This window comes from Suncus etruscus, chromosome 7, assembly GCF_024139225.1.
Source record: "Suncus etruscus isolate mSunEtr1 chromosome 7, mSunEtr1.pri.cur, whole genome shotgun sequence".
NCBI classification, from domain to species: Eukaryota; Metazoa; Chordata; class Mammalia; order Eulipotyphla; family Soricidae; genus Suncus; species Suncus etruscus.
Window position 1 is genome coordinate 100,853,248 of NC_064854.1, and position 12,849 is coordinate 100,866,096.

Genomic DNA, 12,849 nt, shown 5'->3' on the forward strand with positions numbered 1-12,849 from the left:
TCTTAAAGTAGAATAGGCAGGTTAGTCTTCCTGCCTTATCTTTCTCTTGATCCTCAACTTCGTCACTAACAGTGCAAGAGAATACAATTGAGAGATTGAAAATGAAAGGGATGATTTCTAGGTGGCAGATAAAAAACCAGAAGGAAAGAGTAAAGAAAACTCTCCTTGAGAGTGTGAGGCCCCAGTGGTTATGACCATAATTTTGCTTACAAATGCAGCTGGACTTCTTTCAGCTTATTAGAGCAGAATAATAAATACTGTTGTTATGGTTCATTTGCATAAGCAACAGACATACAGCAAATATGGCTATTTATGGAGCGAATTGTAAATGTTGAGTTCTTCCATTGCAGTCATGGTGTTAAGCCCTTTGAATACATTTGTTGACTAGTTTCACAGTCACAGCCATCTTGGGAAGTCATTTTCTGTTTGCTTCCTGCATGCCTGTGAAAGTTGATGTTCAGAGAAACTGGGCACCTGCCACGGCATAGTCCTCAGTGTCTTGTTAGAACTCAAACCTACTTTTGAGAGCATTTAGAATCTAAGAGCTATGATAAGAAATTGGACTGAGAACTTTTCAAAGGGAAGAAACTGGAAGAACTCTTAGGGCTCCATTAACCAAGGTGTGCATCCTGTCTCATTGGACGGCATTATTAGTAGGTCTGTACTCCAGTTTTTTCCACTGATATCAGGAGTCCTGGTATTGTGCTAATAATTCAGGGGGAATTAATCTGAACATTTGATCAAATTCAGTTACTTGACATAGTTTGCCCAGGTGAATGGAAATGTCCTAGTCACTTACACCTCCTTAAATGTTCTTTATGTGAGAACTTTGAAGTGACTTTACCCAAAGCAGAAAATTTGAGAAAAGGGCTTTGAAGAGGATTTTATTATATGCCATTTAATCATAGCCTGTCAATGGGAGAGGTTAAGAAAATAGAAAATTATGACATTTCAGGGTATTTTCTCTTATTCTTCTGAACTTCACCAGAATTTTCATTAAAGATTAATTTTGCAAATTTACACACAGTTTTTGAGACACAAAGTTTATAAGTTTGATTCACTTGTACCACTATCTGAAGCTCTTTGTACAACTATACAATCTATGCCACTCCTGGAACTGTCTGCAGGCTCTGACTTTGGAAAGGTCATATAAAGTTGAAGAAATTGTAATTTGTTTAGCTTCAGAAGATAATTGTCTAAAATATGTAAATTTTTGTTTTTTTTTTGTTTGTTGTGATTTTTGTTTTTTATTCTTTTCCCATACAAGTCCACAGTTTGGAAAGAGTTATTATTAGCGACTATCGGGGAACAGTTCACAGACTGTGCCGCTGCAGGTAAAAAAAAGTTCACAGCTCATCCTTGGCATGTGTGATTGACTTGTGCTTGTTTCTTGCAGAAGTTTGTGTGTTTATGTTTTTATAGATTTTGACATTTGTTTCATAATACGGAGTTATTTATATATTTTTCATGTGATTGTGGCATTTAGTGTTATAGAAGTGTGCCTATGTCTATTTGCATATTTGTGTATTAGATGTATAGACATATGTGTGTATGCATTTATTTTTTTTCACGTAGCCTATCTTAATAGTATCCATGACCATCTGCCCAGCCTTAATCAGACTAGTGGGACAAAAAAGAAAGTTTGACATCATTGGTACGTAACATAATTTCTGGTAGAGTTCCTTAATCTCTCAATTCACACCCTGGTTGGCCACTTGCAAGGCAAGCGCCTTACCCGTTGTACTATCTCTCTGGCCTCTATCAATGCATTTTAAATTTATGTACTGAATAATAATTATAATTGTTTAGTGATAATTCTACAAATATATTTACTGATAGTGGATTACTCTATAATATTTTAAAGTGAAATGTGCTTTTATGTTTAATAAAGTTTGTCCCTGTTTAGGTACAATCCTTTCTGTCCCTCTATGCCCCTCTCCTCTCTTTCCTGCCCTTCTTTTGGTCCTTTGCTTAAAGAGATCCTTAGAGGATAAGTGGATGTACTCACCACTAACTCCTGCTATGCCCACAATTTGAGTTAAAATGTAATGTAAATGTAATGGTAAGCAAACACCTTACCATTGTGCTAGAGCTCAGGCCAACAATAACTCTTAACTCTTTCATTAACCTGGTTCCATGACTTAAAACAAAAGATTGAGCCAGTGACTTCTTATTGACTCTTTGACTATAGTAAATTATAAAGCTTCCTTCTTTACTTGATGATTTTATTTAGCTCATTGCTTAATTTTTTGGATGTGATTTGTGGGTGCTCATGATCAAGTACTATACATTTTTGAAATTTTTGTTAACTATAAAGAAAGATACATAAAGTAGAATATGTATAGCTTGATAGTCACAGAGTAACAGATCCTGTAAGTAGTGTTCAGATCATGAACAGATCATTACTGAGCACCCCATCTCACCCCACCTCACCCCACCTTACCATTTCTTCTTGTCCCTCACTCAGGTCAACATCCAAGCTAATTTCTAACACTCTGGCCTAATTTTGTCTCTTTTTTAATATTTATAAGAATAAAATGTTTAAATAAATAAAATATATAATTTAATGCCAAGTATTACACATTTGACTTGGATTAACTATTTTAAAAGGAAAGAAGGGCGCCAGAAAGATCATAAAGTGGAGAAGGCACCACATGCCTTGCATGTAGCTGATCCAAGTTTGAGCCCTAGTATCAGGTAGAGATCCTGAATACTGCCTAGGGTGATTGCTGAGCACAGAGCCAGGAATAGTAACTGAGAATTCCCTGTTGTGACCCCAAGCCTAATTTTTCCCCTTTTTCCCTAAGGACTAAAGAGACAGTGTAGCTATTAAGGATTAAGGTACTGTCCTTGTATGTGGCTGACCCTGCTTCAATTTCTAACAACACATATGGTTCCCAAGAACAGCCAGGAGTGACTCTGAGAGACAGGAGTAAGCCCTGAGCACTACTGGGTAGTGCTGCCCTACCCCTGCCCCAAATTCCTATCTCTAAAGAGACAGGGAAGGTAAGAAAGAAGTTTTATTTTATTAAATAGTAATTTCTTGGGGCTGAAACAATAGTACATTGGTAAGGCATTTGCCTTGCACGTGACCGACCCTAGCTCAATCTCCAGCTTTCCAGATGGTTCCTGAGTACTGCCAGGAGTAATTCCTGAAAGCACAGCCAAGAGTCAGCCCTGAGCATCATTGGGTGTAACCATCACCACCAACAACAAAATTAACTTCTTTAATAAATTAGGCATGCTCTCATTGTTTCTAAGTACCAGAATATTTCAGCCTCCAAAAGACAACTATAAAAACTGATGTCATAAATATTTAGTCTAGAATTACAGTAAATTTGGAAATTTAGGCAAAGCATATTAACTGAAGCAAACTTACCTGATTTTTGTTATGCTGATTTATTTTATTTTGCATTTTATGATTGATGCTGCATAGGCAAGTATAAAACACTGACTCTATTTCACTACGAAACCATGAACATACATGTAAACTAGGAATCTCAAGTCTTAACCCTTGTCATTGCACTGAAAATTAATAGCAACAAAAAGGTTATGAGAAAGCATATGACAGTATAACCTTGCCATCGTTTTTAAATCATTTTTAAACATCAGCAAGATGTTCCCAACTCTGAAATTTGGCTTTTTCTTTGTTTTTGTTTTGCTTTTCATAAAAACAGCCAGTATTAATCAGTGTAGATAGTGCTTTCTTGCCTATTTCTAGATTCCTGTAATAGCAGAGCCAAACTCAGAAAATAATTACTCTGCCTTTATATACTTCCTAACAGATGGTTATTTGTGATCTAGCCCAGGGTTTCTTAAACTTTTTCAGCTCACCACCCGTTTTTCCCCAAGGGAGGCAACATGGGTCACTGCTGCCAGAAACACCTTGGATTCATTCATTATGTAGTCGGGGAAACCTTTCAGCATTGCCAGATATTTTGCAGCCTCCACATTCATTTGACCCCCACATGGGGTCATGACCCACAGTTAAGAAGCAAGATTTTAGCCCACAAGTAAGCCCCCAAACTGGAAGGCATATTGCTATCTATCACAAAGTACTAGAGAACAGAAAAAATGACTAGTAAATGTGCAGAAAAATCACAATACATATCATGAGCAACTAGAAGTCCACAGTCTGGGTCCAGTTAGTATTGGGGGTTCATTTAGCACTGAGCACCCCCAGATCTGTGAATACTAGGTAGGAAATTGGGGAAATACTTGCTATTCCTAACAAAGACAGTCAAGCATCAAGGAAGAGTTCATCTGAGTTCACTTGGCTCATGGAGGGCAGAGCATTATGCAACCCGTTTTAGAAAATGTCTCATTGACACAGTAAGAAATAGTCAGAATGCTTTGATAATATGCAGAGAAGGGTTGATTATTTATCTGGAAAATTTATCTGGCTGGGACACTTTGTTTATCAAATTCCCTGGGTAAATGTGATGTGACTACAACAGCACTCCCCTCTACTGTGCTTTTTTGCCCCCAATTCCCCTTAAAGACAGTATTGATTACAGAATCTCTTGTGCCACCCCACCCACCCCTGTACCTAAAAAACTACACATGCCAATCTGAAGCCATCACTCTTTTTTTCCCCCTGCCTTCCCTTCAGATGACGAAGTCATCGGAGTTAGTGTCAGTGTTCGGGACCGAGAAGATGTCGTCCAAGTCTGGAATGTAAATGCCTCTTTAGTGGGCGAAGCAACCGTTTTAGAAAAGATCTATGAACTTCTGCCACACATATCTTTTAAAGCAGTATTTTATAAACGTAAGTGCTTCATTTCCAGTTATTACCTTCTAGCTTATTCTGGCATACTTTTAAAGATAGAAACTGTTTTGCAAATGAGGTGAAGGCATAGTCACTTGAAGTTCTACAATCCAGAAAATAATTTAGTAAAATACATTTCTGTGTTTAAGAGAAGTTTAGTTTCAGAAATCAAAGTGAGATTTTTTTTTATTGTTTCCTAAATGTATGGCTCAGGAAAGGAGAGGCAGACTATATTTGTTATTTCAAAAACTTAAACCAGATCTAAAATTTGTCATTATCAGGAAAATTACATCTATTGGAAGCAACAATAACAAAAACGTTATTATATGAGCTGACAGGTAGATATTCAATCATCTCTTCATAAACAGGAATTTATAATGTATAACATCTGTATTTGTGGAGGAACTCCTGAGTACAGGGATGATTGAATATTCCACTGAAATGCTAATACTTCCTCATTATGGATGACTGTGACAGAGAACCGAAAGAAAATTCACGCATAGTGGTGAAATGTGAACAGTATGAATAGGTGTGTAGACCCATTGTTTCCATCATGATTCATGTTCATTGCTTTTGTGTGCTCTTTTGAAAAAGTCATCTTTTTCATAATGAAAACAGTATAGTGTTATTAAGCCAATGTTTGGTAGAACAAACTGCAGGTTACACTTTTAACAGGAAATTAGAGGAAAAGATGAACAACCCTACACATATATGATAAATTTCCTTAACAGTATATTCCAAGGGTCAATAACCCAATTTTTAACTATTCTATTTTATTGCTTCTAAGATACCTTTAATGATAAGTATAATTTTAGTCTTACTAAGAAAGAAAAAACAAAAAACTCTCAATTAAACTATAAAACAGTATTGATCCTAGGTCTTCAAGGGTTGGTGGGGGAGGAGTGTATCTTAGAATTGCTGAAATACGTCTTGTTATTGTTTCATTTTCCTCAACCACTTGGCAGAAAGGAGCAAAATCAGATTTTCTTTCATGCTTGTCCTCAGTATAATAGAGGATTTTGAAACTAAGGCCTCCCTCTAATGAATCTTACAGTCACAGGCCAAATGATTCTGATTTGAAGCACTAAGGCTGATTGGGTGCAATATATATATAGTCAGGAGATGCTTAGCTTCTGAATTTTAAATGAAAGCTTAAACAAAAGATCTAGAAAGATGGCACTGCCAAAGTTTATTGACTGTACAATGAGAAAACTACACATTACTAGATGTAGTTTCATTCCTCAGGAAATGGCAGTTGTGTTTTCAGCCCAGATATTAAGTGAAAGGTCACTAAGGAGCTTGTCTTTTTTTCTACCCCACAAGATTAACTTCAGCAGAAACTCACCTGAAGGAAATATTTCATGGCAGCTCATGAATGGGGCTAAAACATTCCTTTCCACAATTGGAGTCATTTCCATGTTTGCTCAAGAGAGAGAAAAACATTTGAGAATCCTAAAGGCAGGCAGTCTGGATATGGGCCCCACTCTCACACTTGTGACCTTGAGCAAGTCACAACTTCTCATCCTTTCACTTTCTCATCTAAATATTGAGGAGGTTGGTCTTAAATGATCTCCAAGGTCCCTTCTGCTTCCAAATTCTGTGATTAAATTTCCAGGCAATGTTTTGGGTTTGCAGCAGTGAGTTGAGTGTGTCACTAGGTGACATGGTGGCATAGCTAGTTTTTAAGTCTCTGATGATAATCAAGTAAGATGGAACAAGGACCAGTTCTTACCATAGCTGCTGTGATGGTCGAGGGAGGGTGGCAAGAATAGACCCAAACAAGGGGTCCACATTATATATTGGCCAGTTCAGTAAAGCTGAATAGGCATGCTAAAGATGGCGACCACACTGAAGTTTGTGAGTAATGCAGAACTGATTGGTAGGGCTCAATGAAGTCCATGATTTCATGACATACATTGACATTTAAAAACTTCAAAGATTCCTCAAATAAAAATCTGAATTGGAAAAAACAGCAACTTTCTTTATATAAAACAGGCAGTCCTTTACTCCATAGGGTTCTATGCCTTATGCTGCAGGGACGATTTGGAAAAATGAGGTTCAGACAGAAATTTTAGTTGCATGATGAAGAACAGTCAAAGGTGAGCTTAGTCAGAAATGGCCAACTGCAACAACATGCTTTTACTCTGTCTTGTTAATGGGATCCTGGTGTAAGTATTCACACGTGTCTAGAAGCCAGGTGACTGGGTAGGTTTTCCATGTGACAAAGAGCCCTTGAATATTGGGGTTATGCTTCTATGGAATGAACCTGGAAAATGACAGCTAAGTTTTCTATGATAGGCTGAGAAATTCACAGTGTATAGAAACACCCCTCTCCTGCCCATATTAATGTTATGGTTTTCAGAACACCTGAACGATAAGTTTGATGTGAGAATTACTGAGAGTGGAAGTTAGCAAACTGGGAACCTCAAGCCAAATCATCCCCTGTCTGGACTTGTTTTGTTTTGTTTTGTTTTTGTATGGGCTGCAGCTAAGAAGTGTTGTCACATTTTCAAATGATCAGGAAAAATCAAAAGAAAGACATGCTTCATCCCATGGAGAGTGTATGAAACTCAAAAGACAGTGACTGTGCATAAAGTCTACTGACATCAATCAGTGTTCTTGAGTACTTTGTAACATCTATGGGTGCTGGTGCTATTGTACAGAACTAATTGCTGAGACAGAGACCCTAAAATATTTATTCTATGTTTCTTTGCAGAAAGTGCTAATTCCTGGCTTGAAGTATTTCTATAGTCCCTCTCTACTGAGGCTGAGCTAAAGTTGAGAGAACTTCCCCTGTCCCCAGAACTCTCCCAACTGAGGGCTCCATTCATTATGCTCACACTTCAAAATCACTGTGTTCATTGACTTCTATGACTACCCACATTGGCCCTCACACCTAGAAGTAACCCATCTGTAGAGGGTCTCTCATTTCTTTTTGATCATTTGGAGCCCAGCATCACTGAGAGGTCTGTAGCTTCCTGACTTATCTCAGAAACTCTATATTTTATTGCTGAGCAATAAAACAAAACAAAACAAAAACCTTCTTAAGAACCAAAAAGGAACACTAAAAGTGAAATATTTGTAAGGTCATCTATGTGAGAAATGTTCAGTTTGGATTCCAGGCCAGAGTTAGGAAAAGCCAGCCCTAGGGAGCCTTGGAAACCGTTTGGTGGGCTTCTACTATTGTTTGATCCCAGTGATGAGGGGTAAACAGCCAGGATGCTTTATAGGGAAAGTGTTCCTCCTTAGCACCAGTGTGAAGAATTTAGTCCATATGGAAAATAGAGAATTTGGGAGGGACATAACATGTGAGACAGGCCAGCCCTTCCTGTGCCCTTTGTGAACTTCATTCACCAATAGAGAGACGGTGAGGTAGAGAGGGCACAGGGAAGTGAATTACCTTCAGCTTATTCAGACCCAGACCATGAGAGTCTGTCTACTGACAGATGGGACACCTTGTTTGGAAAGCCCATCTTCAAATGTGGCCCTTTGACTCAGAGGAAATGTCATGATTTTATTGGGTCTACCATTTCCAACTTGTGCTTTATGAAGTCTTAAGTCTTTGAAAGTATTTTTTGAGCACAGATTTTTTTTTCTAGTGTTTTATATTGTTCTCGGTACTTTTGCAAAACAGACCATAGCGTTGGAAGTGTGGGGATTAGAAAATATAATCACTTTCATGAAACTTCATTTGCCACAGAGAGTGTTTCGAGGTGAGGGGAGAAGGACATGTGTAATTGCTCCCAGCCTTGTGTTGTTCTTTGTTTTATTTTTGTCTTGTTTTATTTTTCAAGCTAGGCTTGTGAATGGCCCTGTCTTGGGTAACATCAGCCCCCCTGCCCACCCCACCCCTCCATGCATTCTGTGGGATGCATTTTCCCTGAAGCCTTTGCTCACAGCCCAACATATTCTCTTAATCAGCTTGCCGGGATTACTCATCCTCTCCGGCACAGCACAGAGAAGCAGGCAGCATGCCATGGCTTGTTTATTTCTTGTTTTAATTTTCATTATTACATTTCTCAGGAAATGCACGCCTTAGCTAACAGTTACTGGCACAAAAAGGTATTTGAGTTCTTGCCAACGTTTGGGGAAAACTGAATGAGATGCCGAGAGGAGGGTTGCCCCATCCTTTGCTTAAAGTTTTCTTTCCTTTTTTTCTTTTTTGTTTTTTTCTGTCCTTTAGCCCATGAAGAGCATCATGCTTTTGAAGGTGGACGTGGAAAACACTAATTGCACTCTGTAAAGAATTCTTTGTCCTTTGCTGATTGGTTTTGGAAACGGTCTTAACAGGAGGGAGAGTGAAGAGAAGACTTGCCGAAGCCTGTTGCTGGTCAATGTAGAGTGGGTTTCTGTCCGTGCAGACTGGCCAATTAGGACTCAAAGTGGCAGGTGGGGTGGGGGAGATTGTGTGGGTTTCTACCATCACATGACTTGCTTTTTTACATTTTTAGTTTTTGGCTTTCTAAATTCTCTGTTCTTTTTCATCCTTTGTTTTTTGTTTTTTTTTTTCCCTCTTAAATTTCTCATACAGTCTAATTATTGTTTTCTACACTCCCCTTTCATTGAGGCACAAGAAATTGGTTTCCCTTTAAGCAGCTCGGCTGTACCTAGTTCATGAGAATATGCATAATCATGACAATACTGCTTTTGAAAAGCAACACTGTACTCTAGGAATTGTAGCTTGGTGAAACCTGTCTTCTGATTATTTATTGTGACACATTGCTACGTACTCTGCAACAGACAGTGTTCTTTTCTGGCCCAAGGAAAAGAAAAACTGTACTTAAACTGATTTTGCACGAAAGCACACACATCTTTTTCCTTTATGAGGCGTTATTTATTTATTTTTTAGAGATGAAAGGACACCACTAGATGGGCTGCCTAACATTAACCTATAATCACAGTTGACTATTAAGATAGAAATCAAATCTAGTGTCGGAGAGACAACACAGCAGATAGGGTGCTTGCCTTGTGTGTGGCTGACCCAGGTTTAATTTCCAGAATCCCTTTTGATTTCCCAAGTAACACCAGTCCTACTTCCTGAATATAGAAATAGGAGTAAACCCTGAGCATCACTGGGTCTGACCTAAAAATAAAACAAAAAAAGAAAAAAGAAATCAGTTCTAGGTCTCCAGATCCTCAGTGGAACTGTTTCTAACTACGATTTCAATTTGTCCTTCTCAAAGGAGGACATATGGATTTTCCCCAGTAGGAAACCTTGTGTTTCTGATATGAAGGTGAGATGAAATATTCATTGTTATTAATCAAGTTTCTTCTAAGGTTGAGCTCTGTGTCCCCACTTTGGTCTTTGAGATTGATCCTGACACATTGTTGAATGATCTCCTTGTCCTGCTTACATGCTCTGTTCTTTCTGAGTTCTTCAATCTGGCAACTTGCCCTTCCCTTTTCATGTAGGAGCAGGAAGTTAAATGTCACTTTTCAGGAGACTGGTAATATTCACAGAACACAATTTTGAGTGCTCTCTGTCCATATGACTTATTAGAGCAATTGATTATAATATGCTTAGGCTGCAGTACGTTTGGCCAAAGAAAGGCCTAACTTGGTAGTGGCCACTCTGGAACACAGACTTGCCTGAAAAGTGCCCGTCTTTTTTTTTTATTCTGCTAAGCCCTCTGCAACTTTTACTTGAACAAGAGCAGGACTGGTTAAAGACTCTCCTTCCTGCTGGCAGGTGTTTTGGAGCCAGGGGAGCTAGAGCATGCTTACACATTATACACAATATTTGTGCATTCAGAACATTTTTGTACCCAGGATCTTTCATTCCTTTTGTACTGTTCACCCACCAGAGAGGGATGAAGCAGCTGTAAGGCCCAACATGCAAATAAACATTGACATTCAGACCTTTGGGGGCAATGAGGATTGGGAGAGGCATTGAGTCATTCCCTGTGGTGCTTAGGGGCTGTTCCTAGCTCTTTGTTCAGGAGTGACCACCGGTGGTACTTGAGGGGTCATATTCGATGTCAGAGATTTGAACCTGGGTCAACTGTATTCAGAGAAAATTCCTTAGCCCCTATACTCCAGCCCCCCCTTCCACATTTAAAAAGACTCTCAAGGATATCTGTTTATGAAATTGTGCCCTTTGCTTACTTTTGTACCACATCACCCATATTAACAATAGTAGTTTTTATTTTGTTTTTAAATACTTTGTACCGAAATCTGAGCTTTTTTTAGTAATCTCAAAATCATGTATAAAGATATCAGATCCATTTTTCAAAAGTCTGGGGCTTGTTTTTCTAAACATTGTACTAATGCCTATTTTGTTTTTAAATTATTCATCCATATCTAAAATCATTCTTCTGAACATAAATAAAAATTCTTTTTATAATATAAATATTTTTCTGCAGATTAGAAAGGTATTATTATTGACTTCATTATATTGTCACATATATTTCCGTAAGTGAGTGGATTTTGAAATATTTTTATTTTTGAACTTTAACACATTGTGGTAACATGTTTGCCTTCTGCATGTATGTGGTCTTTGAAGTAAAAAAAAATAAAACAGGAATCTTAGGATCACATGAATGTTTTCTAGTTTCTGTTGTTTATGGTCATGGAACATATCACAAAAAATACATACTTACTGAGCTTACATAGCAGAGTTGTAGACCCCAGAGAAGTCTTACAGTTATATCTAACCCAGTGGAAAATAACACCTGTGTGAAGGATTTGATTTACAGATATTAAGAACCTGTCACTTAAATGACATTAAGAGAGGGACTTCATCCGATTTTGCTTTGGAAATTGTCTTAATTGATTATTTAGTTTATAATAAACTTAGAATAAGCTAAGAATGATTTAAACACTTTTGAAAACCCCTCATTACTGTCTTGGATTAAATAAGCAAGTAAACTCATTTGAGTTTACAAGGAAATAATTTCTGAGACCAGGGATTCTTTATGTATAGTGACAGTAGGGCCCATCTCAGCTATTGGAGGGCAGGACACTAGCCTGCAATGAAAACAGGCTTCCTTGTTTTCTTGGCCAACTCCTTGCCAGTACCACTTGTATTATACAAAAAGGGCCATCCCAAGTGCTCACATTCTTATCCTTGCCATTTCTCAAGGTCTGTGGCTCTGATATAAATTAATATACTTCTTTTTTGGCCCAAGGAGAAGGGTCCCACACCTGTCTATATGCACAGAATTTACACCTGTCTCTGCATGCAGGGATTACTACTGGTAGGCTTAGGGAACCATATGGGATATTTGGAATCAAATCCGGGCCTGCCCTGTGCAAGTCAAAGTGTACTATCACTTGGACCCAATATACTTTTATTTTCCCCTGCCTATAGTACCTAATTCCCTACTGATGGTTCTATCCTGGGTTCTCTTTTTAAATCAGAAAATGACCATCATTAAAAACAAATAGCGTAGACATGCTTTATTTTTTAATGCGCTTTGTGCAGTACTTCTTCAGTATTAAGGTTTGCTTTCCCATCACAATTTTTTAACTTTCCAAAGCTAGGTGTACTCTAACAGACATGTATATTTATTATGCTGTGACTATCAAATTCATGATTGCAAACGACAATAAAAAATTATGGAAACACAACTCTAGTAAACTTTAAATGAGTCCAACTTGACTCCAGCCTTCTCAATTTCTCTTCTTGAATTTAGTTCAAGAATTACACAAAACTTTATGATGCAAAGAAATTTTGGTACAATTGGGTTCACCAGTTATGGTGTATAACCTACCAACAGAGCTTTGAGCTAATCTGTTCAGGGTAAAGGAGCAAGTGAGAGAAGTGAGAGAAAAGGAGAAGTTGCAGGATACATCTCAGTTCTAGCTTCCTTCACTCAGGATCACTCAGGCTTTCAACCTCCCAGCAAGTCACTCCAATCGAGATCAGTCTGTCCATTTATCTCTGTTATTACATGACATTGTTATAAACTTCTATGATTGTTAATACAAATAGTATTGGAGTTTGGTTTTGAAAATAATCTTACTTTGAAAGGAAGCTGGTCTTTGCCATAACAGGTTCAGCTCAGATCCCAACTTTCACATTTCTGCCAGATTGGTAGCACTCAGAGCCGCCACCTGGTGGCGCTGCTTTCCAGCTGATG

General features: G+C 38.1%; 1 protein-coding gene across 2 annotated transcripts in view; it reads left to right on the forward strand.

Moving 5' to 3' along the window:
* EIF4E3 (eukaryotic translation initiation factor 4E family member 3) overlaps positions 1–12,849 on the forward strand; it is a 524,040-nt gene that overhangs the window by 134,710 nt on the left and 376,481 nt on the right. Inside the window, exons 5-7 of one of the 2 annotated variants that reach the window (XM_049776966.1) lie at positions 1,268–1,334; positions 4,613–4,768; positions 8,952–9,882. In XM_049776966.1, the coding sequence (XP_049632923.1) occupies positions 1,268–1,334; positions 4,613–4,768; positions 8,952–8,998 (270 nt within the window). In that variant the 3' untranslated portion in view covers positions 8,999–9,882. Of the gene's footprint in view, positions 1–1,267; positions 1,335–4,612; positions 4,769–8,951; positions 9,883–12,849 lie in introns of those variants that run through there. The other variant, XM_049776965.1, reaches the window with a different exon arrangement.